The sequence below is a fragment of the Cricetulus griseus genome, chromosome 6, assembly GCF_003668045.3.
Source record: "Cricetulus griseus strain 17A/GY chromosome 6, alternate assembly CriGri-PICRH-1.0, whole genome shotgun sequence".
Taxonomy (NCBI): domain Eukaryota; kingdom Metazoa; phylum Chordata; class Mammalia; order Rodentia; family Cricetidae; genus Cricetulus; species Cricetulus griseus.
This window is the reverse complement of record NC_048599.1, coordinates 90,137,937-90,163,013: the sequence shown is the minus strand read 5'-3', so window position 1 is coordinate 90,163,013 and position 25,077 is coordinate 90,137,937. Positions and strand designations below refer to the sequence as shown.

The following is a 25,077-nucleotide window of genomic DNA, read 5'->3' as shown; positions in this document are numbered from 1 at the left end:
CTGATGGAAGTAGAAGCAGATACCCATAGCTAAACACTGAACTGAACTGGAATCCAGTTGCAGAGAAGGAGTGATGAGTAAAGTGGTCAAGACCACACTGGTGAAACCCACAGAAACTCCTGACCTGAAGAAGAGGGAGCTCTTGGACTCCAGAGTGATCACTGGGAAACCAGCATGGAACTGATACGGACCCCATAAATGTGAGTATCATTTGAGGAGCCCTCAGAAATATATGAGGCCTCTTGTAGTAGATCAGTACTTATCCCTAGCGTAGGAATGGACTTTGGAATCCCATTTCACATAGAGGGATTCTACCTCAGCCTAGACACATGGGGGAGGGCCTAGGCCCTATCCCAAATGGTATGACAGACTCTGAAGACCTCCCATGGAAGGCCTCACTCTCCCTGGGGAGCAGAAATGGTATTGGATAGGTAGGGTGTTAGTGAGGGCAGGGGAGGAGGGAAGGGAGAGGGAATGGGGGTTGACATGTAAAACAATCTTGTTTCTAATTAATATAAAAATTAAAATAAAAATAAAATTATATACATATTTTCACCCCTACAGTATCATATTGAAGTGGATCAAAGAACTTTGTCTGAAATCTAAAATAGAGGAAAACAGGGAAAATGCTTCAATATATAGGTATTCCTAAGAGCTCTCTGAACAAAATTCCAGTAGGACAGAAAGTGGCCAGAACTGACAACTGAGGCTACATGAAAGTAAAAAGCTTCTTACAGTAAGAGACTGTTAGCAGAGTGAACAGACTCAATGGAAGAAAGTCTTCTTCAGCTATACCTCAATACAGAGAATCTGTAAAGAAATTAATATTAAACATTAAGACCCCCAAACTTCTAAGCAACAAATGTGTTAATAAAGCTAACAGACAGTTCTTAGAAGAAATAAATGTGGTCAATAAACACTTTAAAAGAGTGTTGAATGTGCCTAGCTATCAGAGACATACAGATTAAAACTACTATGTGATTTCATCTCATTCTAGACAGAATGGTTATCATGAAGAAAAGAAAGGCAACAAATACTTCGGAAAAATGGGGAAGGAGAACCCTGGTTCATTGCTTGTTTGTTGTGTGTCCCCTCACAAAAAAACATTTTGGAAATCAGTATGAACTGTTCAGAAAACCAGAACCTAACAAAAATGCGGACTATGGAGCCCAGGGACATGTATAAAACACTTCTTCAATGAAGGATCAGAGAACATTGCAGAGGAAGAGTCAGAAAGATTTTAAGAGCCAGAAGATCAGGGAGTTTGCTGTGAGATTGTGTCTCCTAGTAACCTCAGAAGCGGCACCTATAAATTCTCACCCCATGTTTGCTCAAACAGGAAATGAAAAAGGATGACACTCATGAGCTTGCCAAAGTGGATAGGGTAAAGCCCACGAGGTCTCAACCCTACACAAAGAACTAAGGCAACTGAGGAAAGTTGGGAGTGGGAAAGATTGTCTTCCCCAGGGAAGAGCACAGCAAACTGTTGTCAGGTGCCGAATGGTCAGCCTAGAAAACATACATATAAGTAACAGTCCATGGACTAAACAGGTTATATTAGAAATATATGTATATACTTATATGCATTCAATAATAAAAAAGCAGGCATGAATTTGAAGAGAATATGGGAGAGTTAAAAGGGAGGAAATGTTGTGTTTATATTACCTCAAAAATAAAAAAGAAATAGAACTACTCTATACCTCAGATGACTTTTGAAGGGAGATCCTTTCATAAATACTTGCAAATCTTTTAAACACATACACATACACACACACACACACACACACACACACACACACACACACACACACACACACACAGAGAGAGAGAGAGAGAGAGAGAGAGAGAGAGAGAGAGAGAGAGAAAGAGAGAGAGAGAGAGAGAGGGGCTTACATTGCATAGTATGATTGGCTGCTATAGCAAGGGGCCATTTCAGAATATGAAAATACATAATCTATCATAAACAATTTAGAGAAAAAATACAGGATTGTATGAGCTTGTGAAAAAAGACATTTGACAGAATTCAATACCTGGCTGTGGCTTTATGAAAAGGGACACCAACCCAGAAACAAAGCTTTCAACACATAACCTATTCTGACTGCAAGATGTGCTGGGGCAGTGGTGGCTCAGAGCTTGTGGTGTGGCCAACTGATGACTAATTTAACTTGAGACCCATGCCTTGAGAGGGAACCCATGCCTCACACTGCTTGGATGGCTAGAATGAGAAACTGGATGGGCCAGAGACCTAGGGTAGAACTAAACGCGACTAACAAAAAGAAAAAAAGTCAACAAAATGATTCCTAATGATATTCTGCTATACTCACAGATGGGTGTCTAGCCCAATAGTCATCAGAGAGGCTTCCTTTAGAAGTTAATGAGAGAAGATACAGAGACTCACGGCTAAACATTAAGCAGAGCTCAGTGAACCCCAAAGAAGGATTGTAGGAGCCAGAGGGGTTAAGAACACCAGGAGAACATAGCCCACAGGATCAACTAAGCAGGGTTTATAGGGCTCAGAGACTGAAGTGGCAATGACAGAGCCTACGTGGGTCTGCATTAGGTCATATGCATACAAGCTGTGGTTATTTAGCTTGGTGTTAACAGTGGGAGTGGGAGCTGTCTCTGACTCTTTTGTATATTCTTGGGACATTTTTTCCTCCTACTGGATTGCCTCATTTTAGGGTTTTTGCCTAGTCTTATTGCATCTTGCTATGACATATTCAACTGATACCCCTAGAAGCCATGTTCTTTTCGGAAGGGAAATGGAGAAGCATTGGATCTAGGAGAGAGGTGTTGGGGGGGCTGGGAGGAGGGGACAGAGGGGAGACTTTGGTTGGGATGTGTTGTATAAGATAATAATAAAGAAAAAGGAAAAAAAGAGAGAGAGTTCAAACTATATGAATAGAAAGCACTTTCTCAGTTTGATGGAGACCACCTACAAATGTGAATGCTTGCCTCTTTAGATATACAGACCATCATCACTGCTATTCCTTATGCTATGGAAATACTAGTTAGTAGGATGAAGACAGAAGAGGAATAAATATACATGCTAGAAAGGAAAAAAAATACACCTGTCTGCATTTGCAGGTGATATAAATAATAAGAAGATACCAAGGAATCTATTGTCATCTTGTAGAGCTCACAAATTACTTCAGCAAAGCCTCAGAGTGCAAGATGACCATAGAGAAATCAACTCTGCATATTAACAATGGAAGATGGGAACTGAAAGTAAAGTCTCATTTATAGTCACTAACACAGAGCACTTAAGCATAAATCTAAGCATATCTGCATTAGGATTAGTACAATAAAACCGAGGAAGCAATGACAAATGAAACCAAAGATCTACACAAATAGGCAAACTATACGAGCTGAAAATCTCAGCGTAATTTGACGTTAATCTGCTTGAAACTGACACACAATAGGGTATAATTCCTAATCTGTAAAACTTTTCTCTAGATGTAGACTAGTGGGAAGGAAAAGTTGCATGACTACCTAAGCAGGACTTCCCAAAGAGTAAAGTGTATCAAACCAGTATCCTGTTGTCAGGATTTATCCTGACACTAATTAAACACTGAGATTTTGGTGGATGGGCAGACACAGATGAAGAGCAGGAGGGAGCCTAGAAAACAATATGCATGGGTTAGCCTGTAGAATTTTATAAAAGTACAAAAGTCATTCAATAGGCTGTTGGAATGCTTAACTATTTCAGGGAATAAAGAACTCAATATAAATTTTACATCTTAAATCAAAATTAACTCAAAGTAGTTCATATATTTAAAGCTAAAATAAAAAGCCGTGACTTTTTTTTTTCAGATTTTTTTATTTGAATCAGAAACAAGATTGTTTTACATGACAATCCCAGTTCCCTGCTCCCTCCTGTCCTCCCCCACTACTCCCCCAACTAAAACCCTACCCATAACATATCATTTCTTCTATTCTTCCCCTGACTCAAACTTTATGCTCCCTCAGAACCTCTACATCCTTTCTCTTCTTCCCTTCTCATTCTCATAGCTCCCTCCCCCCTCTTCCCATGCTGTCAATTTGCTCAGGGGATCGTGACCCTTTCCCCTTCTCCAGGGGACCAATTACATCTCTCTTAGGGTCCTCCTTGTTTACTAGTTTCTCTGACAGTGTGGATTGTAGGCTGGTAATCCTTTACTCTATGTCTAAAATCCACATATGAGTGAGTACATACCATGTTTGTCTTTTTGTGACTGGGTTACCTCTCTCAGAATGGTTTCATCTAATTCCATCCATTTTCCTGCAAATGTCAAGATTCCATTTTTTTTTCTGCTGAGTAGTACTCCAGTGTATAAATGTACCACATTTTATCTATCCATTCTTTGGTTGAGGGGCATCTAGGCTGCTTTCAATTTCTAAGCCATGACTTTTTAATAAAATAATAAGACACAATTTAAAGTCATAGAGCCTCTCGGAGAGCTCTTACACATTATGTAGAAAGGTTTCATCATGTTATATAAGCTGTAACAGGTAAAAAAAAAGTCAATCTAGCCTCATGAAATATTAAATACTAAAGGCATATAATATTCATTGGTTTGTAAAGTGTTTGGTGGATTCATTTTCATGTTCATTCATACAGCTTCCCAGACAATAGTTACATTCCAACCCCTAAGCATTCTATTACATCACCAACAATGGAGAACTCCCTCCTGGTCTTGTGAGCCAGACTGGACTCTACTGCAGGTCCTTTGCTTTGCCAGTTCCTTCACACATTACATAGATGTGTAACTGTTGGTGAGCAACGGATTACTTTATTTACATCAGAGTGGCTCCAATTCATTGCCTGCAGCTGGAGCAGGCTGATTGCCTACAAGGCTCTCTTGAAAATTCTTTCCTCTTTGGGGATTTATTGTTGGGGCCTAAGGGATCAGTATTGACTCTCTAGAGAATTTGAGGTTTCAGGGGCTGAGATGTCAATGGATAAATAACATTCTCTAGTGCTTTTTGGCTCTGAAATGAATTTAAATTTTCTAGAGATGATAATAGTTTTGATGTTATTTCTAGAAAACATAATTATTTTTCGTGCTATTTGTTCCTTGCTTTTTGAAGCAAAGGTGAAGATCTTTTTCCTCTCATACATTACATGTCAACCACAGTCTCCCCTCTCTCATTCTTTCTAGTACTTCCCTGGTCCTCCTCTCCCCTAGATCCACTCCTCCTCCATCTCCCTTTAAAAAAAGGGCAGGTATCCCAGGGATATCAACTGACTATGGCTTAACAAGTTACAATAAGACTAGGTACAAACCCTCATATGGATGAGGCAACCCAGTGGGAGAAAAAAGGTCCTAAATGAAGGCAAAAGAGTCAGAGACACCACCCCCTACACACCAAACAAACAACCATAAAGTGTATGTAGGGGGCTTAATGTTTGTTGCTTCAGTATCTGTGAGTCCCTATGAGCCCTGCTTAGTTAGTTCTGTGGACCTTGTTCTTGTGGTATACTTGCTTGCTCTGGGTCCTAATACCCTTCATCCCTCTATTATGCAAGATTCCTTTGGCTCTGTCTAGTGGTTGGCTGTGGGTCTCTGCATCTGCTGGATGAAGCCTCTCTGATGACAATTGGGCTGGGCACTGATCTGTGAGTATAGCAGAATATCATTAGGAATCATTTTGTTGACCTTTTTTTCTTTTTGGCCCAGCTGCTAAACCTTTGACCTACAAACTGTCCTGCCTGCAAGATGTGCTGAGGCAATGGTAGTGCAGAACTTGTGCAGGTGGCCAACCAATGACTGGTCCAATTTGAGGTCCACACCCCAAGCCAAACCTGACACTGCCGGGATGGTCAGGAACCAGAGGTAGGAAAGCTCAAAGTTGAAGTTTATTATTTTTTTCAATTTTATCTTTAATTATTCATATTTACATATCCATGCCCCATTTCCTCACCCTCTCATCCTCCCATGTTCCCTACCTTACCAACCCACCCCAACCCACCTCCAATTCCTCCCCATGCATAGTGAGGCCCTCCACCAAGGACCTTCAAAGTTTGTCATATTGTTTGGGGGAGGGCTGTAATAGTATCCCTCCATAGGGAGTGGGCTCCCAAAGTCCATTTGTGCTCTAGGGATAAAGACTGGCTCCGCTAAGTGGACCCGTAGACTCTCTTGGACTCCTAGGTGGAACCCACATTCAGAGGGGTTGGTTTGGTCCAATGCTGTTTCCCCAGCTTTATGACTAGGGTCTCCATTCTATCAGAAGATCAGGTCCACTGTTTCTGCAGGTCTCTCCATCCCTGTCTTGGCTCCTTTGCTTAACCCTCCTCCCTCTCCACAACTGAATTTCAGTAGTATGGTTCAGTGCTTAGCTATGGTGTCTGTTTCTGCTTCAAACAGCAACTGGATGAGGACTCTCCTTCCTCTCCCTGCCATGGGCTCCAATTTGGTCAGGGGTTCTTGCCCCCATCCCCTTCTTTGAGGGACTATGAAATCTTCTCTTGGGGTCCTCCTTGTTTCCTAGCTCATCTTGCAGTGTGGATTGTAGGCTAGAAGGTAGGTGGCACCCTTGAACAAATTGGTATAGGAGACCGATTTCTGAATGTAACACCAGTAGCTCAAACATTGAGATCGACAATTAGTAAATGGGACATCCTGAAACTGAGAAACTTCTGTAAAGCAAAGGACACAGTCAGCAAGTCAAAAACACCAGCCCACAGAATGGGAAAAGATATTCACCAACCCCACATCTGACAGAGGGCTGACCACCAAAGTATACAATGAACTCAAGAAGCTAGCCACCAAAAACACTGAACAATGCAATTAAAAGATGGAGTGCAGAACTAAATAGAAAATTCTCAACAGAGGAATCCAAAATTGCTGAAAGACACTTGAGACAGTGCTCAAGATCCTTAGCCATCAGGGAAATGCAACTCAAAACCACACTGAGATACCATCTTACTCCTTTCAGAATGTATAAAATCAGTAACACCAACGACAATCTATGCTGGAGAAGATGTAGAGAAAGAAGAACTCTCCTCCATTTCTGGGGGGAGTGCAAACTTGTACAACCACTTTGGAAAGCAGTATGGTAGTTTCTCAGGAAAATGGGAATCAGTCTACCTAAAGATCCAACAATTCCTCTCTTGGGCATATACCCAAAGAATGCACACTCATACAATAAGGACATATGCTCAACTATGTTCATAGCAGCATTATTTGTAATAGCCAGAACCCGGAAACAACCTAGATGCCCCTCAACTGAAGAATGGATAGAGAAAATGTGATACATTTACACAATGGAGTACTACTCAGAGGAAAAAAAAAACAATGGAATCTTGAAATTCACAGGCAAATGGATGGAAGTAGAAGAAACCATCCTCAGTGAGGTAACTTAATCACAATAGATAAGCATGGTATGTACTCACTCATTTTTGATTTTTAGACATAGAGCAAAGGATCAGTAGCCTACACTCCACACTGCCAGAGGAGCTAGGAAACAAGGAGGACCCCAAGAGAAGATAGAAGTTTATTAAAGAAAAGCTTTTAACATAGATTTAAATACGGACATTAAGGGAAAGAATGAGAGCAAGAAATTGTTCTTTAACATGATGGCTTTTTTCTTCATTATGAACACATTTGCACATCCTTGCCTATGCCAAAGAGCCTATGCACATAGCACATATGTATATGTGTGTGAGTGTGTGTATGTGTATATCCCTGTCAATATAATTGGTAAAAGATAGCCTTCTGAAGAACAGAAAATCTGAATATACCCTAAATTTAAAGGCATATGACGTGTTTGACAAACAGATGCAGTGTTACATTAATCAATTCTGTAATATCACATTGGTCAACGTCCATTTAAAATTTTATATTTGATTTTTTCTTGCTTTTCTAAAAAATCAAGTATAAAAAGAATTCCTATGCAGTCATTTATTCTACTTGTACTTTATTAAATCAGAATATTTCATGTAACTTTCTATGGAATAAGACTGTGAGTTTCATTTACCTTGAACTTTGCTATGACTGAACCGTTAACTTAATGGCTACAGACAAAGCTTGTCTCTATGAGTCAGTGGCTCTTTGAAGAGTTGGTAACTGAACAAAGAGAAAAAGGCTGCTGAATTGACATTCAGCAGTCCTCATTGATGGCTACAATCCCAATTAGTAATTCAATTGCCCAAAGACGATCAAATGTTGACTTGAATGCAAAGATTTCTTTTTCTTCAAAAGCAAATGTTTCAGAGTCAAGATTAGTATGTTTGTGATTTCTATAGTGTTTCTTATATTCTGGTTGTCTCACAATCCAATGTGTTTGCTGTAGCTCTGGACATCACCTTGCCTATCAGAGCTTGATAATAACCCACAAAGAGAATAGAGTGACAGCCACGTTTGTGACCTGGCCCAAGAAACAAAATTTTCCATATCATTCTGCAGTCTTGCACTTTGGGCCGTTGGTTAGGTCTGCATAAGACAGCAACAAAATCTCTGTCTTGTTTCACACCCCATCAGCACTGTATTTTGGAATATTTGTAGTTGTTAGTTTTGTTTATCCCTCTATATGTCTGTATATTATGGCACCTCCCTTCTAGCATTATGAGTTTTTGTCTCTTAAGCCATGAAAGAGGAATCATCACAATTATATGTGTAGAGATATTAACATATACAAACTGTCATCCAACAGAAGAGGGGAGTTGATTGAATATCTTGTCCAAATGAGACTCAATGTATACTTCATTGTTTACCAGAATCACTTGTAGAATTCATCATAACCCAAGTAAGAATTTTCTCCTTTTATATATTTTTGTTTACTCTATTGGCTACCTAGGAAAATCACTATAAAAAGATCAATAAAATTACACATTATGAAGAAACAGTTTCCACAGAAGCCATTTTTCTTCATACATCACCCCAAAGGCAGGGGCTTCAATGAGCAAAATTTAAAAACCTTTTCATTGATTATTTGTGAATTTCATATCATGCATCACAATCCCACTCATCTCTTTGTCCTTCCATATCTGCCTTCTGTCCTTGCAACTTCTCCTCACAAGCAAAACAAAATAAAATGATTAAAAAAACACAAAAACATCTGACCGTGGAATCTGTGGTGTGTCATGTTGTGTTGCTCAGTCTGCCCTTTTGTCCAAATAGCTTCACTTGCAAATGTTCATCTCAATGAGTCACTGGTCTGTCTTAATGTTTCCAGCTTCTGCTACACTATCAATACTGGATCTTCATCAGGATACCTCTCAGATATCCTGTGTCATGGAGATCCTACAGCATTGGCTCTGCAGGAACAGACCAGAAGTTCTTAGATGTGGTAGATATTGGGGTGGACCCTCTCAAAGACATGGATCTGGGTTTGGGTGGTAGATGAGTTGGTCAGTGTACCAGCTGTCCTATGCCCATGCCACCTGTGCCAGCTCTCCTTGCTTTGCCCAGGTGAGGAGCAACACTAGCTCTACTGCCTGTGGTACCTCAAGCCATCAGAACCAGCTCTCCCGAACTCACAACAGGGTCAGCTCTTACACGGATTCCAAGTTCATTCGAAATGTTTCAAAATTACTCCTATATAGTTCACTGGATAGTTCATTGGATTATCTCAGAGAATTTCAGTGGGTTATGGACCAAATGTTTACGTCTCATCATTCACTTCAGCAATATGCTGACATGGAATATTGACATGGAATGTGCCAGTATTAGAAAGTGGAATTGTTGGGTATATATGAGGTTATAAGGCTGGGACTCAAATGAATGAGGGTTGTGTCTCTAAGTTTCCCAAGAAAGATCTATTCCTCTCTCTTCTCTCCCTCTGCTATTGAAGTTAACTTGGAAATTGTCAGTGTGCAAGTCAGAAGTGAACTCTCACTAAAGCCTGATCAGGTTGTTGTCCTAATTCCAGGATTTTACTCTCCATATCTGTGAGGAATGAATTTCTGTTGCTTAGAAACAAATCAGACTATAGTAACTTGTTATAGCAGCCCAGACTCTCCAAGACTGAAATTTTTACACAGAGTGAAGGGCATCTGTTTCAAGTGCTTAAAAAAGGAAAACCATTTTGGATGTAGGTAGTGAGTAGAGGCTGGAGGAATTTTGAGCTGCTGCAGAAAAAGTAAAATGATTCACACCAGGACTGATGAGAGAGAGAGAGAGAGAGAGAGAGAAGAGAGAGAGAGAGAGAGAGAGAGAGAGAGAGAGAGAGAGAGATTTTCATTTATTCTTGGAGCTTAATTAAGAAACCATGCATAATATATTTGTAGAAATATGATGGGCATGGTTTCACGAGGAAGTCTCTCAATGTGAGGTTGAAAGGCAGAGTTTTCTCCCCTTTAAGTATGCAGAAGGCAGTATATGGGGCCAAAAGAGATTATTCCCCAACCTTAGATTATCAGAACTCACCTCCAAGATTCAATATTTTCTTAGGGTTCATTACCCCTTTCTTCTTTTTTTTTGTAGTAGGGATGTCTTTCTTACCATTGCATATGTGTGTGTGTGTGTGTGTGTGTGTGTGTGTGTGTGTGTGTGTGTGTGTGTGTGTGTGTTTCTATTTCTGTGTAAACAAATGTGTATTTCTGTTTCTATGTAAACAAATGACTTTTGGAGATTGTTAACAGAAATATGGGTGAGGATTTACCAACAAAAGTAGAGACTGCTCAAAGACAGCTTTTCACCAAAAAGCCCACCAACAGACTGGGTGACAACTCAAGAAATCTAAATCACTGCAGCTTTCTGTATAACTAACATGCAGCTTCCTAGATCAAGGAGTTTCTTCTAGATATATCTTGGATGGTCTAAGAGCCTCCTCCAGGCAGTTCTTCATGCTCTCCTCTCCCCATCAATTGCTATTTTTAAGAGCGCATAGTTGTTGGTTTCTCAGATTCAGGTTGAAAAAGACTTTTTAAGAATAAACAATGTCATGAAACTCACCTATGTTTTATGTAGAAGATATTGAGATAAGTATTTGGATATTAGACTTCTGAAATTGATATGTAACAAATACATTGGCATTGTTATAATGGAAAGAAGACATTTTGCATGTGAGATGAATATGAATTTTGAGGGACAAGGGGTACAATGCTATGGACTTTTACATGTGACTCCCCAAATTTCATTATTTCATAGTGCCACCATTTTTGAAAAGTAAGTACACAGTGAACATGAAGTCCACCTGAAAGGATGTGGAAAGCTCACCAGCTTTCCTTTTGATCAAATGAGGACAAAATGAGATGTGAATGACCATGACCAGGAAGAACTTTCTTACCAGAATTACCTCTGGTGATTCCAGCTTTTGGAACCATGAGAAAGAAAATATTGTTTTTAATCTACCCAGTCAATAATATTATGTTATAGATTGCAAAGTAAAAGCAGTATTATAACAAAAAGATAAAGATATGCACCAGATCCAGATGAAGGAAGAGATGCCTGGAGCAATGCCTGATATTTGTCCAAATATAAAACTTCCTAGTAGCCAGGAGGTGGTGGTGCAGGCTCTTAATCCCATCACTTAGGAGACAGAGGCCAGTTCTGTGAGTTCAAGGCCAGTCTGGCCTACAAAGCAAGTGCCAGGAGAGGCTCCAAAGCTACACAGAGAAGTCCTGTCTTGAAAAACCAAACCAAACCAAACCAAACCAAACCAAACCAAACCAAACCAAACCAAACCAAACCAAAAAACTTCCTTGTAATATATGAATTGCTCTGTTTAAACCAAAGAGGGATATATTCACAACATTGTCAATCTAAGGAATACAGCTCTGTCTTTGACATTCAGAATTTTTATTGGGGCTGGACAGCATGCAGGCAACAAGAATAATCTTTATATCCAAGTTGTACAGTTATTACCTCCATCCTCCACTTCCTCTGGAGTCTTAAACTGCTATAGAGTATCTCAAGCTTCCATAAGAAACCAGTACCCAAAGTCCAAATCCTTTAAGCAAACAACCTACCCTTGTTAGGCAGGATGCTGCATCAATTTAGAGATCACCTCCTAGTAGCTGATGGTACATGCCAGACATTTTAAATAGTAAGCTTAATTCTTCACAACACCTCCTCAAGACACATAACCTTGACCAGAGAATCAAGACTATGTCTCAGGTATGAAAACTGAGACACACAACAGCTGCGAGAGGTCGTATGTTTTCTTGCCACATTACTTTCCCCTCAAAATCACAGATGTTTCTCATGGAGGAATAGGGATCACACAAAGCACAGACACTGGCTGTATTTTGCGATAGCAGTAACCACACACATGGAATAATAAACACATTATCTTTCTGCCTGTGTAGTTATTCTTTTCTGCATCATTCCTATTCTAGGATATTTGGTCCATGACACCATATTTATTCTCTCAGTATTTACACTCAGAAATTTTTGTTTTTTGAGACAGTGTCTCAAAACACTTCCTCTGTTGTTCTAGCTGTCCTGGAACCTACTGTGTAGACCAGTCTGGCCTCAAACTCATAAAGAGCTGACTTCCTCTGCCTCCTGAGTGCTAGAATTAAAAGTATGCACCACCACTGCCTGGCTAGATTTATAATTTTTTATGAAGTTAGTTATAATTGCCGATGACTCCCTTCAATCCTCCTCCGTGTGTGTGTGTGTGTGTGTGTGTGTGTGTGTGTGTGTGTGTGTGTGTGTGTGTGTGTATGCATTCACAAAGGCATGACAATGGACAATTGTTGATGTTCTTCCTTGTTTTTGAGGCAGGCTGGCTGGCATAAATTTCCAGAGATCCACTTTCTTGGCTTTCCTAGTACTGAGATTACAAAAACATTACACCACTCCCAATTTTTTTCATGTGAGTTCTGGAATTAAAACTCAGGTTCTTTTGCTTGCAACACATGCACTTTATTCAATGATCACTCAAGCCCTCCTTTCCAATTCTGAATCAAGACTTGAGTGCCTACAGGAATACCCAGGAACTGTTGTTGGATCTCATAAACCATGAGCTTACATCATGAGTTTGTTATAGGAGAGTTATAGACACTACATATTCTCTTTCAATGGACATATTCAATTCATTTGTGTGTATGCTTTGTTTATTCATTTAAAAGAAGCTATATAAGAAGGCTGAAAATAAAGCTCAATACATTGGAGCGCTGGCTGCCCTTCCAGAGTACCTGGATTTTATTCTCAGCACTGACATGACAGTTCACAACCATCTACAACTACATCCACTTCCAGGGCATCTGAAGCTCTCTTCTGGTTCCAGACATGCAAAGTGCACAGACATACATTTAAGCAAAAATAGTCATACACATAAAAATTTAAAATCTGTACTAATGAACAACTAGTAAATTCCTGAAATTTAATAAACATGGAGGGTATAATAATGAGTATTTTGTTTTATCAAGTGACTAGATTTTGCATATGCATCTATGGTAGGTGTATCATAAAGCCTGATCAATTTGTTCTCTGAAAAATAATTTACTCTGAGTGGCAACCTACTGTTTTACAATGGGTCTTTCCCATATTACTTCAGATCATTAATGTGAGGTATAATATAGTACTACAGCTTTCCTGATGACAGCTGTTTTTTGACTTCCTTAGTTCCATTGGAATTCCTCTAAAGTTTCTATTGCTAAACAAAAGATTAATATGCTTTATAAAAATGGATAAGTTTTTAGATTAACTCATTTAAAATGATCTTTATTGGAGACAGAAGTAGACTACACTCCCAGTAGTTCTCTTTCCCAGAGCTGGAGATAATTATATTCAGAGTTTGACAGATGACATAAGTACTTTCAAGAATGAGGGAAGGTAACAAATGTGCAAATATTGAGGAGAGATGATAGCTTGGGTAAAAAGATGTTTTGTAAATAGGAAAATTTATTTAACATCTGGGTTATTTGCAATAATTTGAACAGAATTAACATTGGACCCAATGGTAAATAATTTAGAGACCTGTTTAAATGATAGGAATATAATGACAATTTTGAAATTTTGATAATAACAGTGTACAAGTAGAGATGTTATGTACTTAAAATATATTCAAAATAGCACTTTTCAGGTATGCATTTACATCAGATATAGAAGTTTACAAAGTGGAGTCAGAAAATAGGTTGATAAATGGTAATTTACTTGGGGAATGTGAGTCACTGACTCACCCAAGGGAGTCAGTGACCAGGTTTGCACCAGAGCATAACATACCCTGAAATGCTTCCTAGTCAGTTTAGCCAGGAGAGAGAGAGAGAGAGAGAGAGAGAGAGAGAGAGAGAGAGAGAGAGAGAGAGAGAGAGGGAGCCATGTGCGTGCCTCCATCCTTCTTAAACCCCTGCTACGTACCTCTTACCACACCCAAGCAGACAAGGTCAGCAGCACCTTTAATCAGAGTTTCTCCCTACACTTAGTATTTGAATAATCTTCATGAATTTTTTCTCATCAGAAGTTGAGATGTTTTCAAATGTTGTTCTAGGGATCAAAGAGTCTGGATTTGATTTAGAAGTTCACTGTTTTCAGTTTCAGAATTACTAAATGAGTTACAGTGATGGCTTGTGGATATTCTAGTTTAATTTCAACTGCATTAATATACCTCTACTGTGAATATGATTTACTGAATTTTAATAATTTAAATCCAATTTAAAGAGCCTTTTCCCTGTGGCTTTTATAGCGTCTTTTACCTCCTTGTTTCTCAAGCTATAGATCAGAGGGTTCAACATGGGAATCACAATGCCATAAAACACAGAGGCCACTTTCATATTCTCCTCAGAATTTTCAGAATGAGGCTGTAGATACATGTAAGCTAGGGTTCCATAGAAAATGGTGACTGCTGTCAGGTGGGAGGCACACGTGGAGAAGGTTTTCTTCCTCCCTGCAGTGGAAGACATCTTTAGGATGGCAGACATGATGTATATGTAGGAGAAAATAACGACCAACACAGTGAATGTCAGGTTAAATCCAACAAAAATTAAAATTAGCATGAAGTTAGTGTCATTGTTGTAGCATGAAAGAGTGACAATTGGTGGAATGTCACAGAAAAAGTGATTGATTTTTGACTTACAGAATGACAGTGAAAATGTAAATCCTGTGTGTACTGAGGAATTTATTGATCCCATGAGATAAGAACCAGCTACCAACTGGATACAGATTTGTCGAGACATGATTATGGGGTAGCGAAGGGGCTTACAGATTGCCACATAACGGTCCACTGCCATAACAGCAAGGAGGTAACAGTCACTGGTTGCAAATATTGCATAAATAAATAATTGTATTAAACATCCCTTAAAAGTTATTGATTTATCTTCTATTATGAAGTTCTGAAGCATCTTGGGAGTGATGGCAGATGTGTAACAGATATCAACAAAAGCCAGATGTTGTAAGAAGAAGTACATGGGGGTCTGAAGTCTGGAGTTAGTGTTGATGAGGAGGATCATCCCAGTGTTACCCACCATGGATGTCACATAGATGATGAGAAACACAATGAAGAGGACACACTGAGTATCATGCTGGACCCCAAATCCTAGAAGATAGAAGTCAGCAACTTTGGTGTCATTTCCTTGTGTCATGGCTATCAAGAGTCTATAGGTGGTCAAGAAAAGGAGAAAAATAAGAAAGAAAATATTTCACCAGACTTAAGAAAATCCTTATTTTTTTCACTCCATTCTTTACTTTGACATCCATAATAAAGACTCACAAATAGGTTTTTGCTTTGCATGCATATTTTCATAATGGATTCATTTAAAGCTAAAGAATACTCATGGAAAAAGCATCTTTGAATACACAATCCTGAAAAACACAAATCTCATACTTTTCCATTCTATTATACATGCATTTATATTTGCATAGTGCAATATACAATTATAGTTTTGGCCTTCTCAAAAGCCTATATCATTTTTACTCATTTATCTTTTTTAGTCTATTAATTATACTTCAAACTCTTGAAATTACTAATGAAAAAATTTATAGTCTAGACAATTTTTTGGCTCTATGATGTTTTTGTACCTGTTTTTGCTAAGAGAATTCTCTCATTTTATATATGTAAGAGGATGATTTGCATTTCCCATGGCATTGAATGATTTTTCCTTTTAGCTATTACCAAGGTTAAGGGAAAACCATGTGCTAACTCTTTAATCTATATAAATGAGGTATAGAGCCAAGGTTCATTCTTTTGTGGTCTTTCATATAGTGTGAAACTTTCAGCTCCATGATTTAGTGTCTTTATAAGTACTCCCTTCCAGACTGCAAAGCACTCTTCAAGGTGGAATAGTCTATTATCACCCCAGTGTTGCAGATATTGGTTCCTGCCCCACTGATACACCTCCCTTTTTTAGGGAACAGGAATGAGTTGCAGTTCCAGTCACACTGAGATGATTTCAAAGCCCATGGACATGCTACTAGACTCTGTCCAATGGAACACTAAGAAAGGTAATACATGTGACATCTAAGGCTCATCTAGGCCTCTCAAGCCCCTTCCTATGAGACTGAAATTACACAAATATCCACTTGTTAAAATTCCTCATCTGCTACATGGATCAACAATTAAGAAAGTTTTGTAAGCAATATATTAAGGTGGTTGTGTACCAGGAAGGACATCAGGTGAAAATGTGAATGTTATCAAATAGCATGATTTTAATCATAATGGGCCTTTAGATTTTTAAGGGACACTTAAAAGTAATTGTATTTACTCTTCATTGGAGTAAATTTTCAAATTCTATTCAGCATCATGCATTTTTTATTTATGAAGTCTGATATCCTGCTTCTGTTGCTTATTAAGGTCTATTTCAGATGTGTAATAGATTTCAACAAAAGACAGAGTAGGGAAAAGTACATGGGAGTCTGAAGTCTGGAGTCTGTGTGGATAAGGATGATCACCACAGTGCTTTCCGACATGGAATGAATTTGTAGAGCAGACACCCTCTCTTACTATGTGTTGTATTACTTTAGAAATTGGTAATTTATAAAGAAACTTCATAATTTATGCACAAATTGATGTGTTTAGATCATAGTTCTGGTGGCAGGAGAGTCCAAGAAGAGAGGCTGTATCAGGTTACGGCCTTCATTTGCATTGTTCCATAGCAGGAGGTTCATGGGCAAGAGATGATGAGAATAGGGGAAGACTAAATCTCTGGCATGACAAATGTTTTACCTGATGATATCTGACTTTGTTCTACAGAAAAGCCATTAACTCGGTTATAGGCATAGAACCTTTACAGTCTAATCACGTTCTCTTATGGAATGAACCAACACTGTTGCCTTGTGAGATGTTTCCAAAGGTGGGCTCTGAGGAACACACTGAGGTTAAAGTAATTCCTAGAATGCACTTCTTCCACAACACTTGATATGATATAGAATTCTGTTGTTTTAGATCAGTGAACTTTAGGATTTTTATTGCTGTCTTAAATTTCTTAAAGAGTTATTTTATTATTTTTAGTGAGGGAGAGAGAGAGAAGGTAGACAAACACACAATAAATTAGTGTAATTGAAAAATTTGGATAATTCACCAAAATTAAGGAGGAATTAAAGTACTGCATGGAAAGACAATTTGTGACTTCTCCCTATTATCCACAATGCCAGATATGGAGAGCATAAAAAGAGAAAACTACTCCCCAACATTTCATATCAAAGCAGAAGAAAGAATTTTTTTAAAAACCAAATCAGCAATTTAATTTGGACACACATATAGAATTGAATACACAATCAAGTGGGCTTTAGCTCATGATTACTCTGGTTTCAGATATGGGAGTCAATCAGTGTAATCAAATATATTCATAGCAAATAGAAGAAGAAATAGTTGAATTCATTTATGGGAAAAGACATTTGGAAAAATTCAACACTTCTTTACTATTGCAAGAAAAAGTTCCTAACATTAGTTCTTAACTTGATGGAAAAATTACAGAAAACCCCCTTGATGACTAGAGACAAAATCCTTCCCTTCTAAGATCAAGAACAGGGTGAATATAGTGTCAACCCTGTTGTAATATTCATTATACTTCTGAAAGTTCTACCCCATGCCTAGTTGTATAAAAGAAACACATTTCAGGAACCATAAAACAGTACCGTCCTTGTTGCAAAAGACACAATGATCTATGTTAAGGAGCTGAAGAAATTTCAGAATGAAAGATGACCATATGAAAATCAATAGTATTTCTATACTAGCAATAGACTGGTAGGAATTGAGACTTAAGATACATTTTTACTGGTGGCTGAATAATACAATGTTTAGGTATATATTAATAAAATATACATAAGATTAGTATACAGAAAATTAGAAAATATTGACAATGCCTAATTAATTTTCAAACATTATTTAAAAATTTATGCTGAAAAGAAAAGTTAGAATATCTAAACCAATTGATAAAATTTAATTAAGTGCATGAATCAGGCCCCTCCCCATGTCCAAGACCCCTACCATTTATGTTGTCAAATCCCTGGGGTTCATTGCCAAAAACTGCCAATTTTCACTATGTAGGTTATAGGTCCTTAGAGTAGAATCCACTAGTATTATTTGGTAGAATTGAAATAGTATTAAAGCAATTGCTAATGACTTACCATTATGCCCTTAGATTAACACACCTCTCAATTCTTTTCAGAGAAGCCTCTTTATGTAGTAGATGGCTATGAACACAGAGACCCACACTTGTCAAGGTCAGAGAATGAGACCACAGAATTCTCAACCTTAAGTAGCACATCTATACCACACTCTCTCCTATGGCTCGGGGATCATCAAAGAGAAGAGGACATTGGTAACTGATAGCTGCTGAGAGAGTGGAAGTCGGTTTTCTTTATGGGTGTGGCTCCTGATAAGCTGACCATGCTTCAGTGATGACTTCACATCTAAAGGTATTTGTGTATTGCAAATTGGACTAGTGGGTTTAAAAAGGTGTGTGTGTGTGTGTGTGTGTGTGTGTGTGTGTGTGTGTGTCAGGGTTGTGGAGCAAGGTTGGTTTAGTAAGAAAGAGGAGTTGGAGGGTGAATATGCTAAAAATACATTGCTTGAAATTTTCAAAGAATGAATATAAAAAGAAGAAGAAAGTGTATGCAGCATTCCACTTGCTTCCAGGATGTTTTGTGCCACTATGCTAGTGAACACTCCAATACTGGAGGGACAGGCACACAGTGGAAACTCAGTAGGGTTCCCAAGAGTAAACTGCATACAGCTTTTGCTGAAGATGCAAAATTATTGAAAAAAGGAAAATTTAAAAATTGGTAAAATATATGAAAAGGCTATTTCACCATGTATAATTTCACTATGTATAAATATATTAAACTTGTCAGGCTTATTAGCCATTAGGAAGATTCGAATTAGCAGCAGGATAGGATATTATCACACTAAGCATTCTGAGCTATTGCTGCACAGCCATCATCATTGTTAATTAAAAACAGTGACAAAACCAAAGCTGGCAAAGACTCAGAGCTCTGGGTCTTTATAGATTGTTGTGAATGTGGGAAATGGCATAATCGTTCTGCAAAAATAAATTGGTAGTATTTAAGGAATCCAAACATACAGTCCAGTTTGTACTCATAGCCAATTTTGCTTACACAAAACTTATGCTCATGTCAAAATGGGGAAAAATTTAAAAAGCTTCATTGGCAATAATTTAAAAGTGTCAACAGCTAAAACATTCTTTAGAAAACTGTTGGTTAAACAAATCACGTTACTATACTGTGAAATAGCACTTAGAATCTGTGAGAGAGAAACATGGACAAAGGGTGGCTCTCCATGGCAACACCTAATTTGTAAAGTTCATATAGTATATGATTTTTTGAATATAACCTTATCAAGATGGTAAGATTTTTAAGATAAAGAAGTGAGAGACCAGTGGTTGACAAGTTAGAAGCAGTAGGTGGTTGGAGTGGTGTGTTTGTAAGCGGCAAATGTGCAAGAAGTTTGTATGAAATAAGATCTCTGATGGATGTTTGATATCTTGAGTAACATGGTGGCCATGGGAATCAATCTAAAGAAGTGAGAAAATGCCATCTAACTACATGGACACTGTATCAATAACAAAGCTCTGGTTTTGTTGTCTAGAGTTATTATGCAAGATGAAACTGTGGAGGGGGAATCTTCCAAAGGTGTAGGTGGGATTTTATGCATTATCTTTCATATTTCTCATAAATCTCTAAGTATTTGAAACCTGAAAATAGAATTAGTAGAAAGGCAGAGTCTGCTGTGCAGTGATGCAAGCATCAAACAAGCAAATTTATGCAAACTTCTCAGCATAGGAACAGACACTGAGTTGAGCTCACCCAAATGGCTGTGATAACACATGCCAACCAATGATTAGTTGGCTTTTTCAATTACTTGTTCTTTACCTTCTTTCACAGGAAGCACTCAATCAGAAGAAAACAACCACCTCATGCCACTATTAGCTCACCCATGTGGAGTGCATCCTCTGAGCCTTAGGTGAGATGTTCTGGGATTCTACCTCTGACCCTTCTGTTCTGCTGCTTCCTGTTCACACTGCAGTGATCACAGCTGATCCTGAAAAATGACATTTGTTTTGTTTTACTTACACTGGAATTGCTTCTAGTTTTTCTCTTTGCACTTGATGAGGTGGTTGTCAACTAAGATTCTGTTTCTTCCTCATCAGAGGGATTATACCTGGGGCCTAAGGGATTTATACTCTCTTGACAATCTGAGGTCTCCAGGGATGACTTGGAATTGGATAAACAATAATTGTTAGTGATTTTAAAAATTATATTAGTCACAATAAAGGGTTTCATTATTATAATTTTATAGGGACATATAATATGTTTGATTATGTTTGTTTCCTATTAACCTCTCTTACTCCCTTCTACTCTTTCTGCTCCTCTTTTACAGTTATTCATTTTAATTTTGTTTATTCATGCATTTGTGTGAATGTATGCACATATGTGTGTGTGTGAAGGTGCAGGTACCTGTGAGTGGGTTGAGGCCAGAATGAGGCATCAGATACTTTGCAGCAGGTGTTACAGGTGTTGCGGGACTCCCACCTTGGCGTGAAAGTCCTAGGACCTGAACTCTGGTCCTTATGAGCAGGTGCACTCTAACTGCCCAGCCTCTCCAGACCTCTCTTGCCCCTAGCTAGTTATTTTTAACTAATTAATTTAAAATTTCTGCATAAGGATTTTTATTTAATGTGACTTTATTTTTAGAAAGGGCACTTCTTTCTCAAGCTTATTATCTCTTGTTATTAATCAAGTTCAGCATCTTTTCATATTGCTCAAGGACCTATATTCATAAAGATATTGGTATAGAGAAAAATATATGTCAATATAATCAGCGAAAAAATCAGTATCTAAACCAAATGTAAGGACATTTTATCCCCAGTGTGACAATGAGGGAAAATGCTTTGTAACATTGCATTGGCTAACACTATTTATTTTAAAAATTGCATTTCTTTCTTCTTTCATTTCACCCTAAAAATTCTGTTTTTTTTTAAAATCAGCCCCAGACAAAGGCATGTTTTCCACCTGCACTTATAAATACCTCTTTTGTGATTATAATTTCATAATTTTCTATTTCCTTTTCCTCTTTCAAAATCCTCCCATGTACTCTCACTGAGTTTCTGTAGCTCTTACTCATGCAAACAAGCATTATTTACATGCTCTTTATAAATGCATTGTAGTTCTTAGACATCTATTTCTAAATGCATTTTATATATAGTAGTAGAAAATACTTTAAGGAGTTCTTTCTCAGACAGGAAAAAGACAGAGTAAGATTAACCAGGGTAATTCATGACAGAAATAATTGCTCTGAAGTGCTAAGAATGTAAGATATGTGAGATGTATTTAGTAGGAAATAATACTTGAACCATCAGATAATATTAAAGTAATACATGTATTTATGCATAGATTTGTGTAACAATTAGAACCAAATTCAAAGTAGACTTCATTGTATGTTACAATAAATCTTTCTGCCAAAAGCCGCCTGAGCCCCACCACCACGTGTGAGCTTTATGCCAGCCACTCGCCCAAGTTAGGCCCAAATGAATACACAGAAACTTGTATTAGGTTCAAAGCTGCTTGGCCAATGACTAGGATTCCTCATCTGTTAGCTCAGTCTTAATGATCATAAATCTATATATTTTATAAGACTTATCTCATTGGATGCCTTATTGGCGTCCCTCCTTGCCGGTGGATCACATCATGCTGCTGGAGGAGCAAGGGGAAAAAAGGACCCTTCCTGTTTCTCCTTCGCTTAAATATGAGTCTCTTTGCTATGTCACTTCCTGCCTGGATCACCACTTCTCTACTACATTTCCCAGAATCCTCTTTGACTCCTAGTCCCATTTAACTTGCTGTCTCATTGGCCAAACAGTATTTTCTTTAACAATCAATAAGATAAACATACACAGTACATTCCCCATCATCTCTTTTTTTTTCTAAATAAAAAGAAGGATAACTTATCTTTTATAATAACTGAAGAAAACTATAACCATAACTATCTGTCTTCAACTCTATCAAAGACCACAGAAGGAAAATATATAAACTCTAGAATTGACAGAGACATCTGCTACCTGGACAGTCACCCAAAGTTCCTCTGTAACGTTGGGGCATCCATCTTTAGCCCATAGGCCACACAGTGTGTCTGGAACACTTCTCCATTTCAACAGGAACCCTTCAGTATGGTCTTGTTTTGTAAGTTCAGCAGTCACTTTCTTGTGGGTACTGTATGTCCAGTTTATACAGCAACAAACAGTCCAGGCAAGAGCAGTTTCTTGCCCAAATGGTTAATCTTGCCATGTTGAAAGCAAACTCCATAATGAGTTTCTTCGATGCCCATCCTCCTTTCTGAGGTAATTGGTGTGCCAGGAGCAGTTGTGTCTTACTGCCAAGAAAAACCCTAAACCACATAAATGCCATATTTCTGTAGGTCTTTGAAAGGTTTGAAGAATACATATCCATCTCAAATACATCTCTGTATATATAGAAAACCTAACTAACCTAATTATAAATTCTGACTATTACAGGTAAAAGATCTGTATAAACCCAATACCTAAACAAGAGGAGACATATACATATCACAAAATTGACCTTAAAGTTGTATCAATAAATGAAAATCTATACCAATGCAAAGTATTCATTCCTATATCCTATTCCCCTTTTCTTTCTTTAAAAAGAGATTGACTATGCTCATTATCATTTAAATGAAAACAAACATTTATAAACAATATTTGGGGATATGGGCATCGTTCTTTCTAAACTACTTCCTGCTGATTGGGGGAGATGTTCATATCATAGGGATCATGATAAAACATAGAAACCTGACCATGTCCTCGTTTTAGTAGTCTGCAAGGGTGTATCCTCTCAGCTTCAGGGGGGTCTTGCTTGATTAAACCATATTAGTCTGGAAGGAATCCATAGCTTTTTATTTTCTGTGGAAATACAAGCAAAACCTTTATTTCTAAATAGCCTGTCCTTAAACTTAAATTTTGAAGTTAGAGTATTTTTAAAATGTATAAGTTGGATTAATTTAGCAGCATTTATAATCAAATGTATTTTAGTAGCAGTAAATGTTTCCTCGGCAATCAAACAATTTAAAGACAACAATATGGCATATCGTATCCAGATTCTCTGTGTATTTTCCATCTTTATGTGGCTTTTTTATTACTTTATTTTTACTTTTTTTTTTTTCCGAGACAGGGTTTCTCTGTGGAAATCCGACTGCCTCTGCTTCCTTCAGCAAATCCTACCGGCGCCACCACAACCAGCTACTCTATTTCCTCCTGTTATTTTTTCTCCCACAAGCCTATATATATTTTTAAATGCAGTGTAAACTTTTAGAGGTTTTTCTTTATCTGTATCTGTCTTTATCATCTTGGGAATGCCGAGTCTAAACTCCAGAAGCGCCGGGACGGAGCGAGCATATGGAAGCTGCTACGATGCCTCTCAGCGGCCTGGCAGGGCAGGCTGTGGCAGCAGGTTTCCTCTTTCTCTGGCAACCTTGGGGCATGGAGTCATCCTGCTCACTGACACCATTCTGTTACGATAATCTTTCTGCCAAAAGCTGCCTGATCCCTACCACCACGTGTGAGCTTTATGCCAGCCACTCGCCCAAGTTAGGCCCAAATGAATACACAAAAACTTGTATTAGGTTCAAAGCTGCTTGGCCAATAACTAGGATTCCTCATCTGTTAGCTCAGTCTTAATGATCATAAATCTATATATTTTATAAGACTTATCTCATCGGATGCCTTATTGGCGTCCCTCCTTGCCGGTGGATCACATTGTGCCGCTGGAGCAGGAGCGGAGGGGAAAAGAGACACACTTCCTGTTTCCTTGCTTATATATGAGTCTCTTTGCCATGTCACTTCCTGCCTGGATCATCACTTCTCTACTACATTTCCCAGAATCCTCTTTGACTCCTAGTCCTGTCTAACTTGCTGTTTCATTGGCCAAACAGTATTTTCTTTAACAATCAATAAGATAAACATACACAGTACATTCCCCATCACTTGTATATCATTTAGGGAAATTTTAATATTAATATTGATTATGTATAATTTGTAGCATGAATAATGAAACCCAGAGACAGATATTGGGGTTCAAGCTGAAGATCAGAGAAGCAAAGCAGCCAGTCACTAGCTCTTACATCTACCAAGGCTGAAATGGAGATCCTCTCTTCCCTGTGACTGGAAACAAAATCTCACATGAGACCCTTTGCTTCTTCCTTATATACCTCTCTAGTGCTGGGATTAAAGGTGTGAGCTCCGTTACTCCTTTAGCTTCACTCTTCTGTAGTCCTGGGTGGTCTTGGATTCACAGAGATCCCTCTGCCTCTGTATCCTGTGTCCTGGGATTAAAGGTGGGTGCCACTACTGCCAGGCTTCTATAGATAACTAGTGTGGCTGGCTTTGCATTCTGATCCCCAGGAAAACTTTATTAAATCATAAACTGTATATCATCACAAGAATTGGATGATTTTCTATCCACTAAATATTTGAAACAATATTTTTGAAGTTTCATGTATGTTTCTTAAATTTTCAAATAATGCCTATTATGACTTCATCCTGAGAAATGTCACATGCTTTCTAAATGACATTACATAAAAAGTCAGTTTTAAGAGCAGGCTTTAGGATATTTTGCACAATCTAAGATATTACATATTGATATATGTAGCACTGACTCATAGTTGAACATGTTTACAGATTCAGAATTACTAAGTTGTGGTAACACATGTCTAGCAGACACTTTGATGTTCCCCATT

General features: G+C 38.2%; 1 protein-coding gene and 1 long non-coding RNA gene across 2 annotated transcripts; one reads left to right on the top strand and one right to left on the bottom strand.

Moving 5' to 3' along the window:
- LOC107979129 lies at positions 1 to 20,687 on the top strand. Its single transcript, XR_003486633.2, has 5 exons — positions 1 to 200; positions 5,661 to 5,816; positions 16,220 to 16,313; positions 18,479 to 18,728; positions 20,214 to 20,687. It is a non-coding gene; the product is annotated as an uncharacterized LOC107979129 (long non-coding RNA).
- Positions 14,447 to 15,458, bottom strand: LOC100764870 (putative olfactory receptor 5AK3). Its single transcript, XM_035446646.1, has one exon. The coding sequence runs from the start codon at positions 15,452 to 15,454 to the stop codon at positions 14,510 to 14,512; it is 945 nt and encodes a 314-aa protein (XP_035302537.1). The 5' UTR covers positions 15,455 to 15,458; the 3' UTR covers positions 14,447 to 14,509.
- Positions 20,688 to 25,077: the final 4,390 nt, after the last annotated feature.

Coding starts and splice junctions, on each gene's coding strand:
- LOC100764870 (XM_035446646.1), bottom strand. CDS start 15,454: ATGACACAAGGAAATGACACCAAAGTTGCTGACTTCTATCTTCTAGGA.